Source organism: Vanellus vanellus (assembly GCF_965231255.1).
Source record: "Vanellus vanellus genome assembly, chromosome: 1".
Taxonomy (NCBI): domain Eukaryota; kingdom Metazoa; phylum Chordata; class Aves; order Charadriiformes; family Charadriidae; genus Vanellus; species Vanellus vanellus.
Genome location: NC_138905.1, coordinates 60,962,094 through 60,979,759, shown reverse-complemented (window position 1 = coordinate 60,979,759; position 17,666 = coordinate 60,962,094). Strand labels below are relative to the sequence as shown.

General features: G+C 43.7%; 1 protein-coding gene across 1 annotated transcript in view; it reads left to right on the top strand.

Annotated features, from left to right (window-relative positions):
• RIC8B (RIC8 guanine nucleotide exchange factor B) overlaps nt 1-3,219 on the top strand; it is a 38,427-nt gene extending 35,208 nt beyond the window's left edge. The window contains exon 10 of the mRNA XM_082482090.1: nt 2,104-3,219. Within this exon, the coding sequence (XP_082338216.1) occupies nt 2,104-2,215 (112 nt within the window). The 3' untranslated portion in view covers nt 2,216-3,219. The remainder of the gene's footprint in view (nt 1-2,103) is intronic.
• The last annotated feature ends 14,447 nt before the right edge of the window (nt 3,220-17,666 follow it).

Here is a 17,666-nt window from a genome sequence, read left to right as displayed (position 1 = left end):
TTCTGGCTGCAATGCTAAATGTTGTAACCTAAGGGTATGCATTATGGTTTTTAAAACAAAAATCTAAGATCCCTTCATCTTAGAGGGCAAGCAAAGGTGATTGCATTCTTTGGGGCTATGTTTTTACTTTTAGGACTTAAAAGCATGGACTTAAAATATAAGCAAGGACTTATTCTTCAGGTTATTCTTCTCCAAAAATAAGTGTATTAGATCACACTTGAGTAAGTGGCACTGAAGAATTGTTGCAAGACTGATTACAGATTTCAAAGGACACTTGTTTTGTATTATGGTGTGTAAAGTTTAAAAGTCAAAAAGGCCTTAGCTGTGGAGGGGTTTTTCCTGTGAAAAAAGTCTTTGCTATTAGATGCAACTCTGAAGCACTTTTGCTTTGCCTTTGGGGGACCCCAACAGCAGGCAGGGAGGGTTCTGGTCCTGTTTGGACACTAGATCTGCAGTCTTCATTTTTTGAGCCCTTTCAATTCTAATCTTGAGTATTCTTTTGATCTCTTCTCGAATACATCTCCAGCAGATACTTGAAAACTTAAGAGTGCTCTCATTTGGGCAGAATCTGCTTACTATAGATCGCGTTGCCTGAAGGAAGAGGATTTGCTGTCAGTTCTCAAGTATGCCAAGCTATCTCCAGTCTATTTAAAAATAGATCCTACTCTTACACACACAGAGGCAGAGTCTGGCCTGTGCTCTTTGAGTATAGTCATTGCAAACCTCCTTCCCTGGCCCCCAGCTTCTCACCCACACCTGGTTAGCCGAACCACAGCAGTTTCTCCGGGTCCAGTTTCTCATGTTTTGAAATGCTGCAGGCAGTGGGATTTGTGAGCTTATCACCGTAGTATCTGATTGCCACATCTGCACAAATAGCTGCGTTTCTCTTGCCGGTCTCTGCTTTTCCTGAGCAAAAGAGGCTCTTGGAAACTTAATTTAACTGCTGCTTGACTCTACAATATCTAGTGTACACATGCCAGGTAATTCAGATGTTGCCTTTCTTGCTGTTCCTATGGTTGTGTAAAGGTTACATTGCCAGCTGCGTACAAGCTACTTTTGTCCCTTTTTCCAGCCAAGGTAGTAGTGCAGACTGGGCAGAGAGCTGGTGACATGCCTTTGCTTCCCCGTTGAGTGATGGAGTTTTATTTTCTATGGCTCAGGAGGGTGGTATATGTGTGTTAAACCGGCACTTTTACTGGGCTGCCTTTCAAGCAAGGGATAAACTGACATCAAGCCTCCACTCCTTTATTTAAGGTGACTCCTGAATATTTAGAGGCATTCTCCTTTTTTTTTTTTTTTTTTTTTTTTTCCAGCAGAAAATCAAATGTTATCTTTGCCCTTACGGCTTTTGCCATAATCCACATATAAATGAGGTGATAAAAAGTAAGGATTAAATAAATCTTTGCTAATACTTTTTGATTGGCTTAATCAATAATTAATCATCTCTTAGATGAGGCTGTAGCTTGTGGAGTAGATATAATTGGATTATCTGTTGAGAGGCCTTTGGAGCTTTGAAGAGATTAAAATGGCTGTCAATCCTGTAATTAAACTGCCACAAACAAAAGCAATAGTATTAGAATCAGTCAGCTTTTTTTTTAAATGAATCAACAAGTACTTACACACCCCTAGTAGTGATGTAGGCAGAGTCTGTTTCATAACTGATTTATTTCCTTCAATAAGATGTATATGGATCAAATCATTGTTTTAATTGCTTGGGCATATATTGACCAGAATGGCCAGTGAAATTTTAGGAAGAAATGGCTGTCAGAACTCTAGCAAGAAAAGCTAGTTTGTGTATCTAAAACAGTGAACCTGCTCCTTGTCTTGAGCCTATTAGGCACTGACTTTTCATGGTGTCTTTAATTGGCTAAGTAGGTTTGGCCTACATGAATGAAGTCTTTATCTGTCCTGCTCTTCCCCTCCCACCTATTTTGGAAGGTTTTTTGTTCTTCTTTCTTCAAAACAGAGAGCTTTAGCAGAAATAACTTCCTTTTAAAGGCTCATTATGTACTAAAGCATATACTGTATGTGACTGTATTATACACATGTGAATTGATATGTGTGCATATGCTAATATATATTCTTTTTTTAAATCTCTTACAGAGATGAGCTTATAAAACCAATGGGAGTGCGGCCGGATGGCACAATGGCTCCTTTGGAGGAAGCAGTCAGCCAGTACCATACCGACAAGCAAGACAGTTCAGATTCAGACTAAAGCATCACCTGCTTCACTCTCAATTCTCCTCTAATCCACACTTTTCCTCAGAGCCACAACATCTTTTATCTACGCATTTTATCCTCACATTAGCCAGCGTCACTTTAACGGTTTTATTTTTGGGATATTTAAATGATGGGTCCTGTGGTGTAATGTCTGAATTTTTATTATGTCTGTTTAAAGCACATATCAATTTATTAGTTTATGATCTTTGTAAATTTAAAACTAAATGTATTTCAAAGGGATAAAAAGTGGAAGCCAACAATGTAAAATAAAATACAAGCACTAATTTTCCAGAATCCTGTTTTCTGAACTCTGTAGGCTTTCCCATTCTTGATATTTTATTTTTTTGTATTGTCTTGCCAGTCTCTTCCTTTATATAATTGTAATTAAAGAAGTGTGTTTGCTTAACGGAATTAGGAGCAGAGGGTGTGTAAACTTAGAAGTCTGACTGACCTCGTGAAGCTGCTTTAACTGGCATTCAGCAGTGATTTCAGAGCTGCCCTTTTTTAAATGTCACTGGATTTCTTACTGCTAGACACGTCTGTGATTAAGCTGCTGCTTAAGATTTTACCAATGTGTCAGTCACTGACTGCTGCTAAAATTACTTTTAAATTAGGAACAAGATGATGTACGTTGTATGTCCTCCCTCCTTCCCCTCCCCTTTTAAGACCACACGAAAATACACACCCCCCATCTTTGCTTAAGTAAAAAGTCCCTATTCAAAACAGCATTCAAGTACGTACACTTAAATGCTGCCATGAATGGGAGTGGACTAAAGTGAAGTGCATGTGCAAGTGTTTTACTGAATTGGGGCCTACTTTTGGAGATTAACGGGTGTGCCTCACTTGAAGGGAAGACAAACTAATCAACAAAGAAATATTTCCTTTTAGGGAGAATTTAGGAAGCGATGGGATGGAGAACAGGAAGGTGGGAAGGAGAAGAATGTCACTTTCAACTCTGTACTCTTTAAAAGCAAAGATTAAAGTTTCAGGCGTGCTGCACTGCTGTTGCCTCTTTGCCTGCTTGGTTTCTCCCAGCATGAATTACGTGAAGAATAATCCATGTCCTAGTTTGTAATTCTTTTTTTTTTTTTTTTTTTTTTGCTCAGAAGCATACACATGACATTCTTGTGAACCTTTCAGAGGTTGGTGAAGGTTTTCCAGATTGTCTTTGTTTCCTATGGCTTGATACTGGTTCCCTGAACTAAGGAAGTTGGTGTTCAAAGACCTTGTAAAAGGAGGACTTGGTAGGAAATCATGCTGTGGTTTCCCATGTGAGGAGCTTCCATGGATCTCCTTAGTATTCCGAAAGGACTAAAAAAAAATAATGCACTGCTGTCCTCTCAGCAGTTAAGTTTGTTTTCCCAAAGGATGCTGCTCAGCCATATCAAAGCCACCTTCTTTTTTCTCTTTAAAAAAAAAAAAAAAAAAAAAAAAAAAAAACAAAACCAAAACAAACAACAAGGGAACTCAGGGACATTAATTGTATACGTTTCTATATGCTGGGACCTTTCTGAATGTTAAAATCATTGATGTTTTGGGTTATGGCTTGACTTGGTTTATACCGTCTGCTGCATCCGTGTGAAGCATCACAATTTGTGTAGGGGAAAAGGAAGCCAGCTACTGCTTCCACACAGCAAAAGCTAAAGCGAAACCCATCAATGTATTGATAATACCATAATCATACCTATTACGTGTGAATCCAAAAGGGGAAGGGAGGAGTTACCCAGGAGCCAGTAATACGCTTAGCTGCACCTAAGATGGCTCTCGAAAATGTAATTCTGGGTTTAGCATCATCCACTGACTTCTGTGAGCCCAGCATGGGCAAGTATTAAGTGCACTGCAGGTGCAAAGAATTTACGAACCCTCCCTGAGGAGCAAAACTTAACTAGCTCTGTTAATGAGGAATTGAGTCCTGTCTTGTTATCAGCTGAGGTTGTTTCTGGGGGCTGGAGAAGCAGTTCTTTCAGTAATAGGCTTCTCTATGGGTTGCTATAAAGGGATGAGTACAGAGCATGAAAAAGAGCAAAATCTCAATTTGTTGCTTTACAAATTGTTGAATATGCTTCTACAATTAGCTGGCTAAAGAGATTAATAAAACAATAATGGCTTCAGGGACTTCGTTACAAATGGTATAGCATGAGGCTTCTGTGGTCGGGCTCCTGTCAGTTGCAACAGAGCAACAATAGTTGCAATAAACTGTTCTTCTGTTTAGTTTATCTTGTAAAATACATGCTTGTAGTATGTTTTACAGACATAAGATGCTGCTTCAATTAAAAAGAAAAAAATTAAGACCAAGCATAGAAGGTTCTACCTTAATTCTCTACCTCAAGCGCAATTGTCAGAGTTGGGTTGCCTGTAGTGGGAGCGCAGGTTGATCTAGTTCAATTGGTAACTGTCACTGTTGAGGTATCCCAAAGCATCTCTTGTTCCAAGATGATAGTTTGTGGAAGGGGTGCGGAAAGATTTTTTGGCTTATCTTTGAAATATAACATAGGTCCATGCTTAGCTGTACCGGCCTGAGATCTGGGAAAGTCTTGGGACAAAGTTCCTCCAACACAACAGTGCATCTGCTTCCTTGTGTGCTGTATGATGTTCGTTTTCTCTTCAAAGTAACCACGCGTGTGCTAAGATTCCTCTTTGATTGGGAGTCTGGAGAAAAGTAAAGTGAGTATTTGGTGGAGTGTTTTTTTTTTAAAAAAGCTCCCTGGGATTGTTTGTTTGCTGTGAAATTAAGATTTGCTCCTGAATTTATTTTCAAAGCTGAACCTCCGAAACTGGAGGCTTGAGCAACAGAACCTTATTTAAATGGGCAAACTGGGCAGTGAGCCTGACCAGTTTGGGGTATGCTCTCTCTTTCCTCCCCAACAGAGCACAGAGGTGCCGCATCTGCATTTGAATAAGTGTCCCAAAGTTCCTGTTGATGTGAGAATCTGCTGTCGTGCAACGTTTTAATACCTGGTAGTCTCAAGCCTGGAAAGCGTTGAAAGGTTCGCTGCCTCTGCTAGCAGTAGTTCTGATAGAGCGGTCATATACATATTTGACTAACGTATTTCATACCACTTGGCGTGAGCTATTCTGTATTATATGAAATAATTATATTGGATTATATAAATACATGCTTTCATTTTTCCTCCAAAACACCTGAGTACTGTTGACACAGAAAATACTGTAATTGGAAAAATGAACTTTTCCGAGTAAAACATCAATAGATTTTCTGGTGGTGACTGTAAAGGTGTTAGCCAGCAGGCTTCAGAGACGTGTAACATTCATTCCCCAAAAGCCTTTCACAGTCAGTCCCCAATACAAGAACTTGTGTCTCAATCTTTATTTTGGCATCAACAGTCCAAAGTAACACAGTTCTCATTAAAGCTCGTCAATGATTTGGAAGCTTTGCTTTTCTTTGTTACCCATTAGAGTTATGAAACAAAAGATGATGGGGAATTGCTGAAATTTGTCAGAATACTTTGTTCTTTTGCAAAATAATGCAGACGTATTTGTTTAAATGTTCATGAAAACTTCCTGGCAGGTATTCTCAAATGCTAATTGAAACTTTATGTGCCCCAAAAGTGGTTTTCAGGAAAAAGGGACGTTTACAATCTGTTAAAAATGTTATTGTGAGAAAATTACCAGAACTTTAAAGAAATTTGCCAAAGAGAAAAACCACATTAGCTTCGATGTTTTGAATATACAGCTTTGCTGTATATGCGTGCGGCCAAAATAGATTTTTCACCCTCTATCTGGACTTTTTCCAAGTACCGGAAACTCTGCAGTGATTTAAAAAATAAATAAACAAAAATCAAAAGCCGAGAACAACAGGGCAATAGTATATCTCTCTTACAGTTCTACAAGCAATTATTTTCCTCTACCTGAGAGAAAAACTGGTTGTCAAAGGTGGCTTTAAGGAAAAGAATATTACAATGAAGCAATCGTATTAGTTGGTTGCCAAGCATCCTAGTCCAAAAGAGGAAAGTAAACCCTGAAGTATACAAGATCCCAAATCTCCTGAAGGAGCATTCCACAACATTGTCCTTCACCTTATTACCACAAAACAGCTAATAAAATCCTGTGCTTTAATAAGGCTGGCTGTAAAAAGACTGTTCCACTGTTCAAACAGTTGAGAGCCAGACTTTGCCGGTGTTTGATGAGCAGCAAGTTAAACAGCTTACCCAGGTCAGATTCTTTCCTGGCCCAGCATAGAAAAATAATGACTTAGTAGTATTACAAAGATGTAGCTCACTTTCGGGGAAAAAAAAAAAAAAAAAAAGACCACCACAATTTAATCTGGCAAAAGAAAATGTTTGTTGCATTAACATCTTAGTTACTTGGATGGCTCTGGCTTTTATGAAACGTGATAGGGAATATTTCCTGGTTTCTTCGTGCAAAAGCTTTTGCTCATCCTGAAGTTGGTTCTCTCCAAAATCGTGTTCGTGTTCTGGTGATGCCATAGTTAGACCAGGAATTTTGGGGGAAAATGATGTTCTGTTAGCTTTGCCACATTACCCTCCAGCTGGCTGTGCCTGGGAATACAAAAGTGGCGAGAGCACAGGCAGCTCAGCGCTGGCTGGAGAGCCATCAGAAGAGCCTGGAAAGGTAAGCTGTCACTCCTTCCTGCTCTCTGCTGCCAGCCAGCTGCCTGGGGGTGACCTGAGGGCAGCAGAGGCCCTGCCTGATGGAGGTGGGACCTGGGAGGCCACCCTGCCTATCTCCTACTGCCTGTGGGAAAAGCTGAGTGTTTTTCAGGGCTCCTCCTCTCACCACCAGCACTGCTGTCTGCAGGTGAGTCTGGTTAATCCTCTGCATTTACCAGTTACTTGGCCCCTTGGAAGGCTGTCTCTTGGTGAGGGTATGGACTTTGGTTGCAAGAATTGGTAATGCTTTGACTGTTGCACATCTGTCCCTCATTTTGGAGGTACACCATACCTCTGTGACTTGCTTTCCTTCTTGAGAGCAAGCCCCCCTTCCTCACACCGTACAAGTGAGGATGAAGAGAAGGTCCCACAAGAAGAGACCAAACTTGTTTGTTGGGAAGGAGGTAGGGGCAGCCATGTCTCCTGCCTCAGCAGCACTGGAGCCACTTTCAATTCCACCATTAGACACCTCTGAGGGCCAGGCTCTCCTGCAGCTACTCCCATCTCAGTAGCCTCTGGCCAGGCTTGAGGAGAGCAGATGCAGTCTGAGAGGTGGGGAAAAAATAATCCCCAAACCTGACCATTGCCACAACTGGTCCAACACATGACATGTGACAGTGCGTAGCTCAGGTCAGCTCCCTGTCCTGGCTGGGAGCTACAGGGTCTAACAGGATCAAGTAAGCTCCTCGAGCATCCCGGCTTTCTCTATAGCAGGCATGAGTGCAGATTACTGAACTGCTGACGTGCCTGGGAATCGATCCCTCCGACGGCGTGCCAATCTCTGTGGGGTACCTAGGCAGGCTTTTAGAGGTTGGTGGGGAAGGAATTATTCAGACCACCCATCTCAGCTGGCTAAATTACCCGGGTAGTCTCTTCAAACTCCTTCTTCAGTCACGGATGAGAGAGAGGACAATTCAGAGTAAGGCTAATTTGGGTGCACTGAATGACCCTCTGCAGGAGCTTTGCTTTCCCTCCCTCGACTACAGAGGGAGCCTGGGGAGACCAGCTGGTTACATTTAACTGCTAAATTGGTTGCCAAAAGATGGGTGGTGAGAATTCCTTCCCGTTTCCCCTTTGCCGTGGACCATGCTCTTCCCAGAGTAGGATGCTTGCTCGCTCTCTCCTGCAAATTTGGATCATGCTCAGTGCAGTGGGGCGCAGGCCCCCAGGAACCACCACGAGATGAACGCTGCATCGCAACAGTTGTTAGGTACTGTATAATATTGTGTGTAGGATTTCATGGGCTTTTGCTTAAATAGATCCTTTAAAGCAGCTTTGCTTTTGGGAGTCTGTTTAACATCTTGCCTTGGTATAAGCCAAGTTTTACATATGTTCTGAAATTTAAAAAGCAAAGTGAAACCTTAAGCAAAAATTGTAATTAAGGAGGTACAGATAAGAGAGAGAAAAGACTTCTGAGTTCTCTCCAGATGTTACAAATGGAGAGAAAGGTGAAGCCATTCAAAATAGACCCTGCTGGGATTGCCCCTTCCTCTTTGCCTGATAAACTCATTACAAATTAAAACAAAAGCAGCCAAGATCCACAGGCTTCAGGGCATCTGTAAGCCCTCTTTTACCTTTTAGAGCTCATAACAGATGCTGACTGCGGGCGTTAGTCCTTGCCTAATCAAAAAGGCCAATTCCTCATTCTGGAAGCTTAAAATACAAGTTTCTGCCATATAAAAAACAAAGCGTAAGAATCCAAACCTGAAACTAAACTACCACAATTCTAAGGCTTCAGGATTATTTTATGCTCAAGAAGTGATCTTGCCTGGTAAATTAGTGCTGTGGCACATCACACTTCCAAAGGCATTTGAAAAAACAGTAGTTTAGTTTTTTTTCCTTTTTGAGAAGAGAGTAGTGACTGCCTGGATTCCCTCCTGTTTTCTCAGTCCCCAAATGTTCATAACACCCTGTTGGGGAGGAATAATTCCCATCCAAGTTGTAAAACACACTTATAAGTAGATGGGAAAAGCATGAACAGAGCTGTACGGAAAACAAAACCGCCAGGAACAAGATCTTATTTTGCATGCTTCTCACTGTTGTATTTTTGCCCCAATTAGCATATTTTAAAGACAAGCCTTTTTTTAAAAAAAAAAAAAAAATTCTGCTATCTGCCTGAACTGTTCTCAAGCTTTGAACTTTTCCATCCTTTCTATTGATTATGGCCAAGTGACCCATATTTAAAAAGCATTTACAATAAAATTATAGCACGTTCTTTTGTGCTGCTGGCTTTCCCAGTGAAGAGCTAAAATGTTTTAAAATTGTCACTTTTTGACAGAGGTAATGGCTGTAATATATTTAGTCTCTTCCCCCTTGTTGTGCTTAAAATGGCTATGCTAATAAAGGGCACAGCTGTCGATACTTTATGGCCTGCTGGGGGGAAGAGGGGGAACGAAGGCAAAAAACAGATTGACTGTGTGTCAACAAATGCAGCTGGGAAAGAAAAAAAGAAGCCCCTTGAAGGCCCCTGCAACTTAAAGTCCAAGATAAATGATGTCCCTATGCTTAAAAAAAAAAAAAAAATGGAGGTTGGAATTCAATAAAGGGGAACTGAAAAGGAAACTGCTTAAAACTGAAAGCCTTTTCTCTGCCTCTAGACAGCTTACAAGAGAAATGAGCAAAACTGACCACAGAAAGAGGGTGAGCGGCCAAGAAAGAAAACAAAAGCCTATCCTGGAAAATATATTGCGTCAACGAATTATCTGAAGTGCATTATCGCCAGCGGGCGGAGAGCGTACAGTTTAATGGAGATGCGACAACAAACTTTTACATGCCGCTGCCTTTTGGGGAGCAGGCTGCTTTGTGCCCAGGCTGGAGGGGAGGGGAAAGGGGAGCTGTAATTATTCATAACAAATAAATAAGGCTGGGACAAAACGTCCGGCAGGGCGCCAATGAATGGCACTCCTTGGGGAGCCGGGCCGGTCTGCCCTGCGGCGTCCTGCTTTGGGGGGTTTTATCCCCAGAGTCACTCTGGTACGAGCCTCTCTGGCCTTTGGGAGGCAGCGTGGAAAAAAATTATGCTTTTTCCCCTTCCTGGGGGCAGCAGCTGTAGGAGGAAATGCCATTTTGTGTCCCAGCAGCCCTGCAAGGCATCCCACCATTAACCGCCGTGAGCCAGGCCCTGGCGGCCGACACAACATGGCAGACACGGCCCTTCATGGGCACACCTTTACAGGCAAGAAACGAGGCTGGCAGAAACCCACCGCTCTACCCAAGCCCTGGTGCAGGGAAAGCCAGTGGGAGCCATGCCTCAGCAAGCCGGGGATGGTGCAGGGAGAAGGGCCATGGCCGACGGCAAGCCCCGTGGGTAATGACAGGCCTGTCCTTGCCACGCTGGCAGCACTGCAGCTGGGTTGACAGCAAGGCTCGTCCTCTCGAGAGTTGACATAGCAAGGATGGGCTTGATTGTGGTGGTTTTGTTATTTGTTAACTAGTGGGCTGTCTTTTTTTATTCATAGCCATGTATGTTAGGACCTAGCCCTGTGCTTCAGATAGAAAGGACCCCTCAAATGGCCAGCTGGGAGGCAGAACCCCCCGGGCTGTCCCCACGAGGGGCTGCGGAGACCTGGGCACAGCATGGAAAGGTTTGGGGCCCTTCCTGAGGCACGGCAAGAGGAGCAACAGGGTTGTAAGAGGTGTAGGGATGGGGAGCTTGAATTACTGCAGTAAGGAAATGGCAATATTGGGTGCAAACCTGCAAGAATCAGGTGGTTTTCATTCCCTAAGTCATGATGCAGCTTGTTCGCATGGAGGCAAACCCATAATAAAATAACGAGTGACAGGGAGCCATTTGTTCATTGTCATTTCTTGGACAATTGTGGAAGACATGGGCAGTTTTTCCTAGCCTAAGGCAAAATGCCTTTCTAAGTACGTCTTCTATTTCCCAGACGCACACCAAGAGTAAGGCTGCATCAGTGTCGCCATAGCTCCTGTATCCGCCTGGTGAGAACCAGGGTCTGGGCACTCCTACTACCTGTTTGGGGCCTGGAAAGAGGCTTTCTGGGAAATAAAGACTCGGCAGTAGGTGAGGTCAGGAGAGCCAGTCAGCCTGCGAATAACCTCTGCTTCTGCCGTCAGAAGGTGAGGTCGTACAGTCTGGGGTGGAATGTCCTGCTCTTAGGACCTGTCTGTTCTTCTCTTCCACCTTCCCACTTCTGTCATTCCCCACCTCCAACATTTATTTTTTTTTCATTCAAGGCCTTTTTTGCCTGCTTGGTTGCTCCCATTCAAAAACATCTGGAAAAGGTAGTCAGATGGAAAAAAGGGTTATCTGTTTTCTCAGTTTCCCAATTTGTGTGTGTGTGTGTTCTTTTTAACCTCTGAAAATTCTCTAAGAATGGGAGAAAGGAAAAATAAGTAATCAAAGACAAGGCAAAATCAGGAAATCAACAAAAATCCTGAAATGAAATAAAACAGTCATGTCCGATTTTTACTAAAACAGCAGGACATTAAAATGGCACAGAAAGTTCTCATTTCCTTCTGTAATTGTTTGGAAGAGTTTGAAAAGGCCATAATTTTTACCATTCCTGCTATATTTCACTTGGTAAAGCCCTTGCACCAGTAGAGGTCAATACATCCCAGAGTTCCTGTGTCTGTGGGATGAGCAGTTTGGCTTTGCTTTACTTTAGAGAAGAGCACAGTTTGGTGTGGCTGATGTGCAAGAGGAAAAACTGAAAGGTAGCTCTGCCCAAGGACAGAAGAGGTAAGAGGTCCCACACCTGCACTTTGGTTTCTCTGATGCTGCCCTGTTTTGACTTTGGGAAGCAAACTTCCTTGCCTGTGATGGTGACTTGCTGTGTGAGTCCCACTGCCTCTTTATAGTTGATAGCTGGGGAAAAATGGAGAAAAACAAGAGAAAAATACCTGAACTCTGAGTGTGTGATACGACCAAGACATTTGCTGATGTGGATTGATATTTTACAGACAAAGGTTCTCCTGAAGTTGGGTTAAAGGTGGAAATGCATGGTCCGTGCCTAAGTAAGAAGTAACATTATGAGAAAAAGTAATGCTAAAGTTGGTGCAGTGCACATAGCATGATCGTAAGTAGCTCAGCAGTATCTAAGCTGTAACTGCTGTTGGAGAACATAATCCAAAGGAAAATGTCCAACAGGTTCCTGGAAGACCTGTGGCCCTGGGGGACTCAATGTCTATATTTGTGATTTGGAAAACAATCTGAAAATGCGGACTAGCTCAGAGATGGTGTGTAATGTTCAAAGCCCATGAGTTACGCAGAGGCTCCATAATCCCTGCACAGGGAATGCGGGAAAGTGCTGTTAGCCATAAGGAGCTGATCCCCTCCGTAGGGTGCTGGTGAGATCATGACTGTGTCCAGCTTCAGTGCCCGTAACCAACGTATCTGCAGAGGCCTGAAAAACCCAGTGAGATAATTTACGATCGTGCTGCTTAGCACAGTCAGGGGAAGGCTAAGGAGAGGCTGTGTGGGAGCCAGAACAGATGTTTTCTGTAATTTTTGCTCTGCAGACCACCACAATTTTCCAGGGGAGGTCCAAACCTGGGATAATGGCTGTTGAGCTCATAGACTTGCTTTGTTTAGTTATCATTTGCAGACTGTTTAATAGGGGCCCGGAGACCCTAGGAACCACCAAGAGCCAGAGGCTGACAACCACCAAGTATCTCCGTAGGAAGAAGGTATATAAAACTTTTATTTAATGAAGCTGAAAAAAAACAAAATAATATTTTATGTGCATAACTGGGCATTGAAACAACAGACTGTGAGGTCTGGTGGGCTTTTTGTCACCTGAAGCTCTTCAGTTGGTCAACTCACCTTTGAATCCAGACAGCCAGGTTTGAGCTGCCATTGCTGTTTCATGTGCTGTTGTGGGGCTGAAGGCCCTCAAAACATCTGTGCTCTGTACCAGTTACCTGTAATGAAGGTTTTCATGTCAAAGCCTTTTAGGTTTAATGTCTCCTATAGTCCTTTTAAACAAAAAATTCCAAGAAAGCAACAGGTCAAATTTTACCTCTTGTTTTTAATATTTTTTTAAATTCCAGGCACCTTTGCACATTATCTTCATTGTTTGGTCTATCATTTTTCATGGTTAATGTCTTAAATATCTTGTGTCTCAGCCAGAGCCTGGTCTTTGGGACCGGTGTTAATTCTCATCAACCCACCTGGTGCGTGGGTCCCTCTGCCTCCCTCCCAGGCTCTTGTAGTCTCTGCTGGTTTCCTTCCACCCAGTGTGGATTTCTCAAAGGTATCAAGTCACCTAAAATGTAATTAAAGGGCACAGAAAGAGGAGAAGGAAGGGTTCAAATGTGTGCTTAACCTTTATAAAACACCAGAGGATCCACATAAAAAAGAAATTTAAATAAATAAATAAATAAAAAGAAAACAAAACAAACAAACAAAAAACAAATTAAAAAAATGAAATATTTATTCTTTAAATAAAAAGAAATTGTCCCCCCAGGGGTCAATACTAGGTCCAATTTTGTTTAATATATTCATTAATGACCTGGATGAGGGGACAGAGTGTATCCTCAGCAAGTTCGCTGATGATACCAAACTGGGTGGGGTGGCTGACACCCCAGAGGGCTGTGCTGCCATCCAGCGTGACCTGGGCAGGCTGGAGAGCTGGGCAGAGAAGAACCTAATGAGGTTCAACAAAAGCAAGTGCAAGGTCCTGCACCTGGGGAGGAAGAATGTAAAGCACCAGTATAGGTTAGGGGTGGACCTGCTGGGAAGTAGTTCTGAGGAGAAGGATCTGGGGGTCCTAGTAGACAGTAAATTATCCATGGCCCAGCAATGTGCCCTTGTTGCCAAAAAGGCCAATGGAATCCTGGGCTGCATAGGGAAGAGTGTGGCCAGTAGGTCGAAGGAGGTCATTCTCCCCCTCTACTCTGCACTGGTGAGGCCGCAATTGGAATACTGTGTCCAGTTTTGGGCTCCCCAGTTCAAGAGAGACAGGGAACTGCTGGAACGAGTCCAGCGAAGGGCAACTAAGATGATTAAGGGCTTGGAGCATCTCCCTTATGAGGAAAGGCTGAGAGAGCTGGGACTCTTTAGCCTGGAGAAGAGAAGGCTGAGGGGAGACCTTATTATGGCGTACAAGTATCTAAAGGGTGGGTTGAAGGAGGATGGAGCCAGGCTCTTTTCAATGGTTCCCAGTGACAGGATGAGGGGCAATGGGCACAAGCTGGAACACAGGAAGTTCTGTTCAAATGCATGGAAAAACTTCTTTACGGTGAGGGTGACAGAGCACTGGCACAGGCTGCCCAGGGAGGTTGTGGAGTCCCCTTCTCTGGAGATTTTCAAGACCCGCCTGGATGCAGTCCTGAGTAATGTGCTCTGGGCAATCCTGCTTTAGCAGGGGAGTTGGACTAGATTATCTCTAGAGGTCCCTTCCAACTCTGAAAACTCCGTGATTCCGTGAAATTAATAAATACCTTACTGCAGGTAGGGGTTTGGGCCAAGCTGGCACCTTCTCAGGTGCTATCGGTAGCTGGGCACAGATCTGTAGGACATAGGTTTCTTGTGTACATGAGCAGAGGGTCTTTCTCAACAATTTCTTTGATAATTGTTTCATCCTTCTAAAAACCTGCTTTCTGATCACACTGTCACAGTGCGTGTACGTACACGTGTGTTTCCCTCTTTTCCCTGTGCCCCCTCTGGTAGCTTTTAAACCTGCTGGCCAGTTTAAAACATATCTGTCAGCACAGTAAAGGTGCCAGAGATATGACACTGACATTTTTAATGAAAATCCGTGCCCTAGAAGAAAAGAGAGGTGCAAAATGGAATTTTGAAATTTCCCCCCCACCGAGGGAAAGTCTGGAGTACATGCTTGCAGTTTGCTGGAGAATTTCCCATGTAAATACCCCAGCTCAGCCAGCCCCCAGGTCCACATAAGATGCACATCTATGGGAGGCCAGATGTTAACACTTCCAACACACTGCAGTAGTTTTGCCATACTGCTTCCCTGCTCCTATTCCTTTCTCTCCACCTTCTCTCCCAGAAAGACCGCCCCTGGCTTTACCTTGCCAGCTAATGTTTAGAGGTGAGTTTAGGGATGCTTAGGAGACATTTTGGGGATGAGCTAGAGCTCAGGGCTGCATCTAAGGTAGGTGTCTCCTTGCTTTTTCACTCCAGAGAGCAGATCATCCCACCTGTGAGACCCATGTCAGGAGGCATTGCTCGCCCTCCAGGGACGCCCATCTCTCCACTGACTCCAGAGCAACCTGCAGTGGATCAGGCACCTATTTCTCAGGCAGTTAAATCCTTGAGTTTAATTTTAATACTGCCTTTAATTCAGGCAGTTAAATCCTGAGACCTGCTTTTGGCAGATATGGTTTTCCGAGGGGACAAGGAGGGCTGTTTTCCCTCCCTGCCACCCCTGAGCTGCCTGGTAAGAAGCGAGATGCTGCAGCCCAGGAGCCCGGAGTGGCTGTGATGTCCTTGCCCATGTCATGACCACAGCCATTCTGTATTTCTGACTGGGAAGAGGGCTCCCACATGGCACAGCGACTCACCAGCTGAGTGACACGCACACTGACGTGCGGGTGCCCATGTGTATTTTTAGCTCTGCTGCCAGCAATTCAGAGTGAGTTATGAGATGGCTGGGAGAGATGGGTTTGGTCCAGGCTTGTGTGTCTACCACAAAACTGGGCTGTGGTTCAGCACCAGGCAGGCTTTCCAGCCTTCCACTTGCCCTTAGGTGGGGATGCAGCAGCTGCTGGAGCAATTTGTGGTGCGAATAACTGCAGAGCACAGTCTCCAAATTACCTTCTGCTTGCAGGCCCTTGTATTACCCCAAATGAATCTGAGGAGATTTGCAGGGGAGGACGTTACAGTGCAGGATTTGGGCACTGTGAAAGGATTTAATCCAAATATTTGAGAGAGTCAGCAAGCCAGTCCGATCCTGACAGGAGGGACATTGGTGCAAAGCCCTTGCTGGGTTTCTGATGCTCAGAAATCTTCCTAGCAATCCCCATGTGATGAGTGCTTTGGTGAGGAACTATATAAAAATACCAAAAGTATAAGTTACACGATAAGGTGTTTGGAATCACAAGGGAGACCTTGCAAATCTAGCCGTGAGGCATTTGCATGTATAAAAAAAAAAAAAAAAAAAAAAAATGTCAGCTTCTTTTAGATGCAACCTAAACTTTGTGCCGAGTTAAATCTCCCCAGCCCTGGGCTGATCCCCGCAGCCCCTCCCGGGTTTTCAATGCATCCAACAATGAAAGTGAAATCCAATCCCATCCAATTAGAGGAAAATGAATGGCTCATCTACAATAAATGGGCTCTGAATAACAATAAGCCAACAAGAGAGCAATGAACTGGAGACAGAGTACAATCTTCCTGAATGTTAATCGGCAACTAACTCCACAAGCTTCTTAGAGGTGGAAAGAATTGGGGGAAAATAGATTAGGGAAGCTTTAGAGCACATTGCCTTTTAACTGCTTAGGCCTCACATTTTTACCTAAATACAAGAATGTTTCTAATGCTGCCTTTTGCAGGGTGAAGGCCGGGGGTGTGGGGGGTGGGGGTGGGGTGGAGGGTTGGGGGTGATGGGGGTGTTTGTTCTCAAATGTTTTCAGTTTATTTATAATTTGACATGGTAGGTCCTACTGTATACGCTCTAGTATTATGTCATGGTTTTATTTATTCGAAAGTCCCTTTTTTAAAATTACAAAATAAAAGGGCAGAAACCTTGGAAAATGTTTTCTGTAGATCTGAGGATTTGGGGAGTGAGTCTGAATGAATCCAGAAGTCAGCCTGAGACTGAAGAGAAGCTGGAGAGGCGAAAGAGAAAGGATAAAGAAAATTTGGCAGTTCTGTGGCTGGTGCTGTCTGTACCTAGCAGGGTCCCCCGATGCTGCCTGCTCTCTGGTCCCATGTAGACACCTTTTCATGCTCTCAAGGTTAATAATACCTGAAATACCTGCAGAACAGCCCAGCTGCTGCTTTCCACTGCCATCAGCCCCACAGGTAATTTTTGTAAAGCCAGGGAAGATGCAGCGTTCTTGACCCATCACTAAGAGAAACCCCCACAGCCACATAGGTTCCATATTTGAGGCACCAGGTCTCACCAAGCTGAGCTGGGTTTCCCACCCTCTCCATTCACCCTATTAATTTCCTAATAACCTTTTATTTTTTTTCTTTTTCCCTTCCAGGCAGGCAGAGAGGTTATTCAGCTGAGCCAGCTCTGCCATCCCCCCCTGCTTACCTTCATCCACAGGAACCTGACTCAAAGGCCATGGAGTCCCAAAGGTCAGTGTGGGCATTTGATCAGGCCCCATTAGGTGAGAGCAGGTTAACCTCACTGCAGCCTGGACATCCAACTTGGCCATGGTGGCGGAGGGTGAAGCGGCATGTTGGTCGTCTGGAAAGAAAAGTGCTCCTGCACTGGCAACGTGCAGCCATGGTGCCGTGGCATAAGACAGTGCACAGTGAGGTCCAGGAGCTCACAGCACTCCCTGCCATGGAGAGCCTACACCTTCCTGGTTTACAGTGAAAATGTTGGTTTATACATTTTTTATATAATTTTTGGTTTATACATTTTTTATATAATTTTTGGTTTATGCATTGTTGATATAATCCCGGTATCTATAGTATATACATATGTGTGTGTATACACACACATGTAATACTTATATATACGTATATAATATACTTAAAAGCTATCCCTGCTCACTCCTGAAGAAAACTGTCAAGAAATTTCTTGCAGAAATCACGGAAATAAAGGGCCTTCAAAAAGCGTAGTGATGTGAGGGGAAGGTGCCATCGCTGGCTTTGAAAGAGCCTTAGAAATGTGACGCATGGTAATGCATGCTGTGATGTCCAAGTTTGCAAAGAGGCTGAGA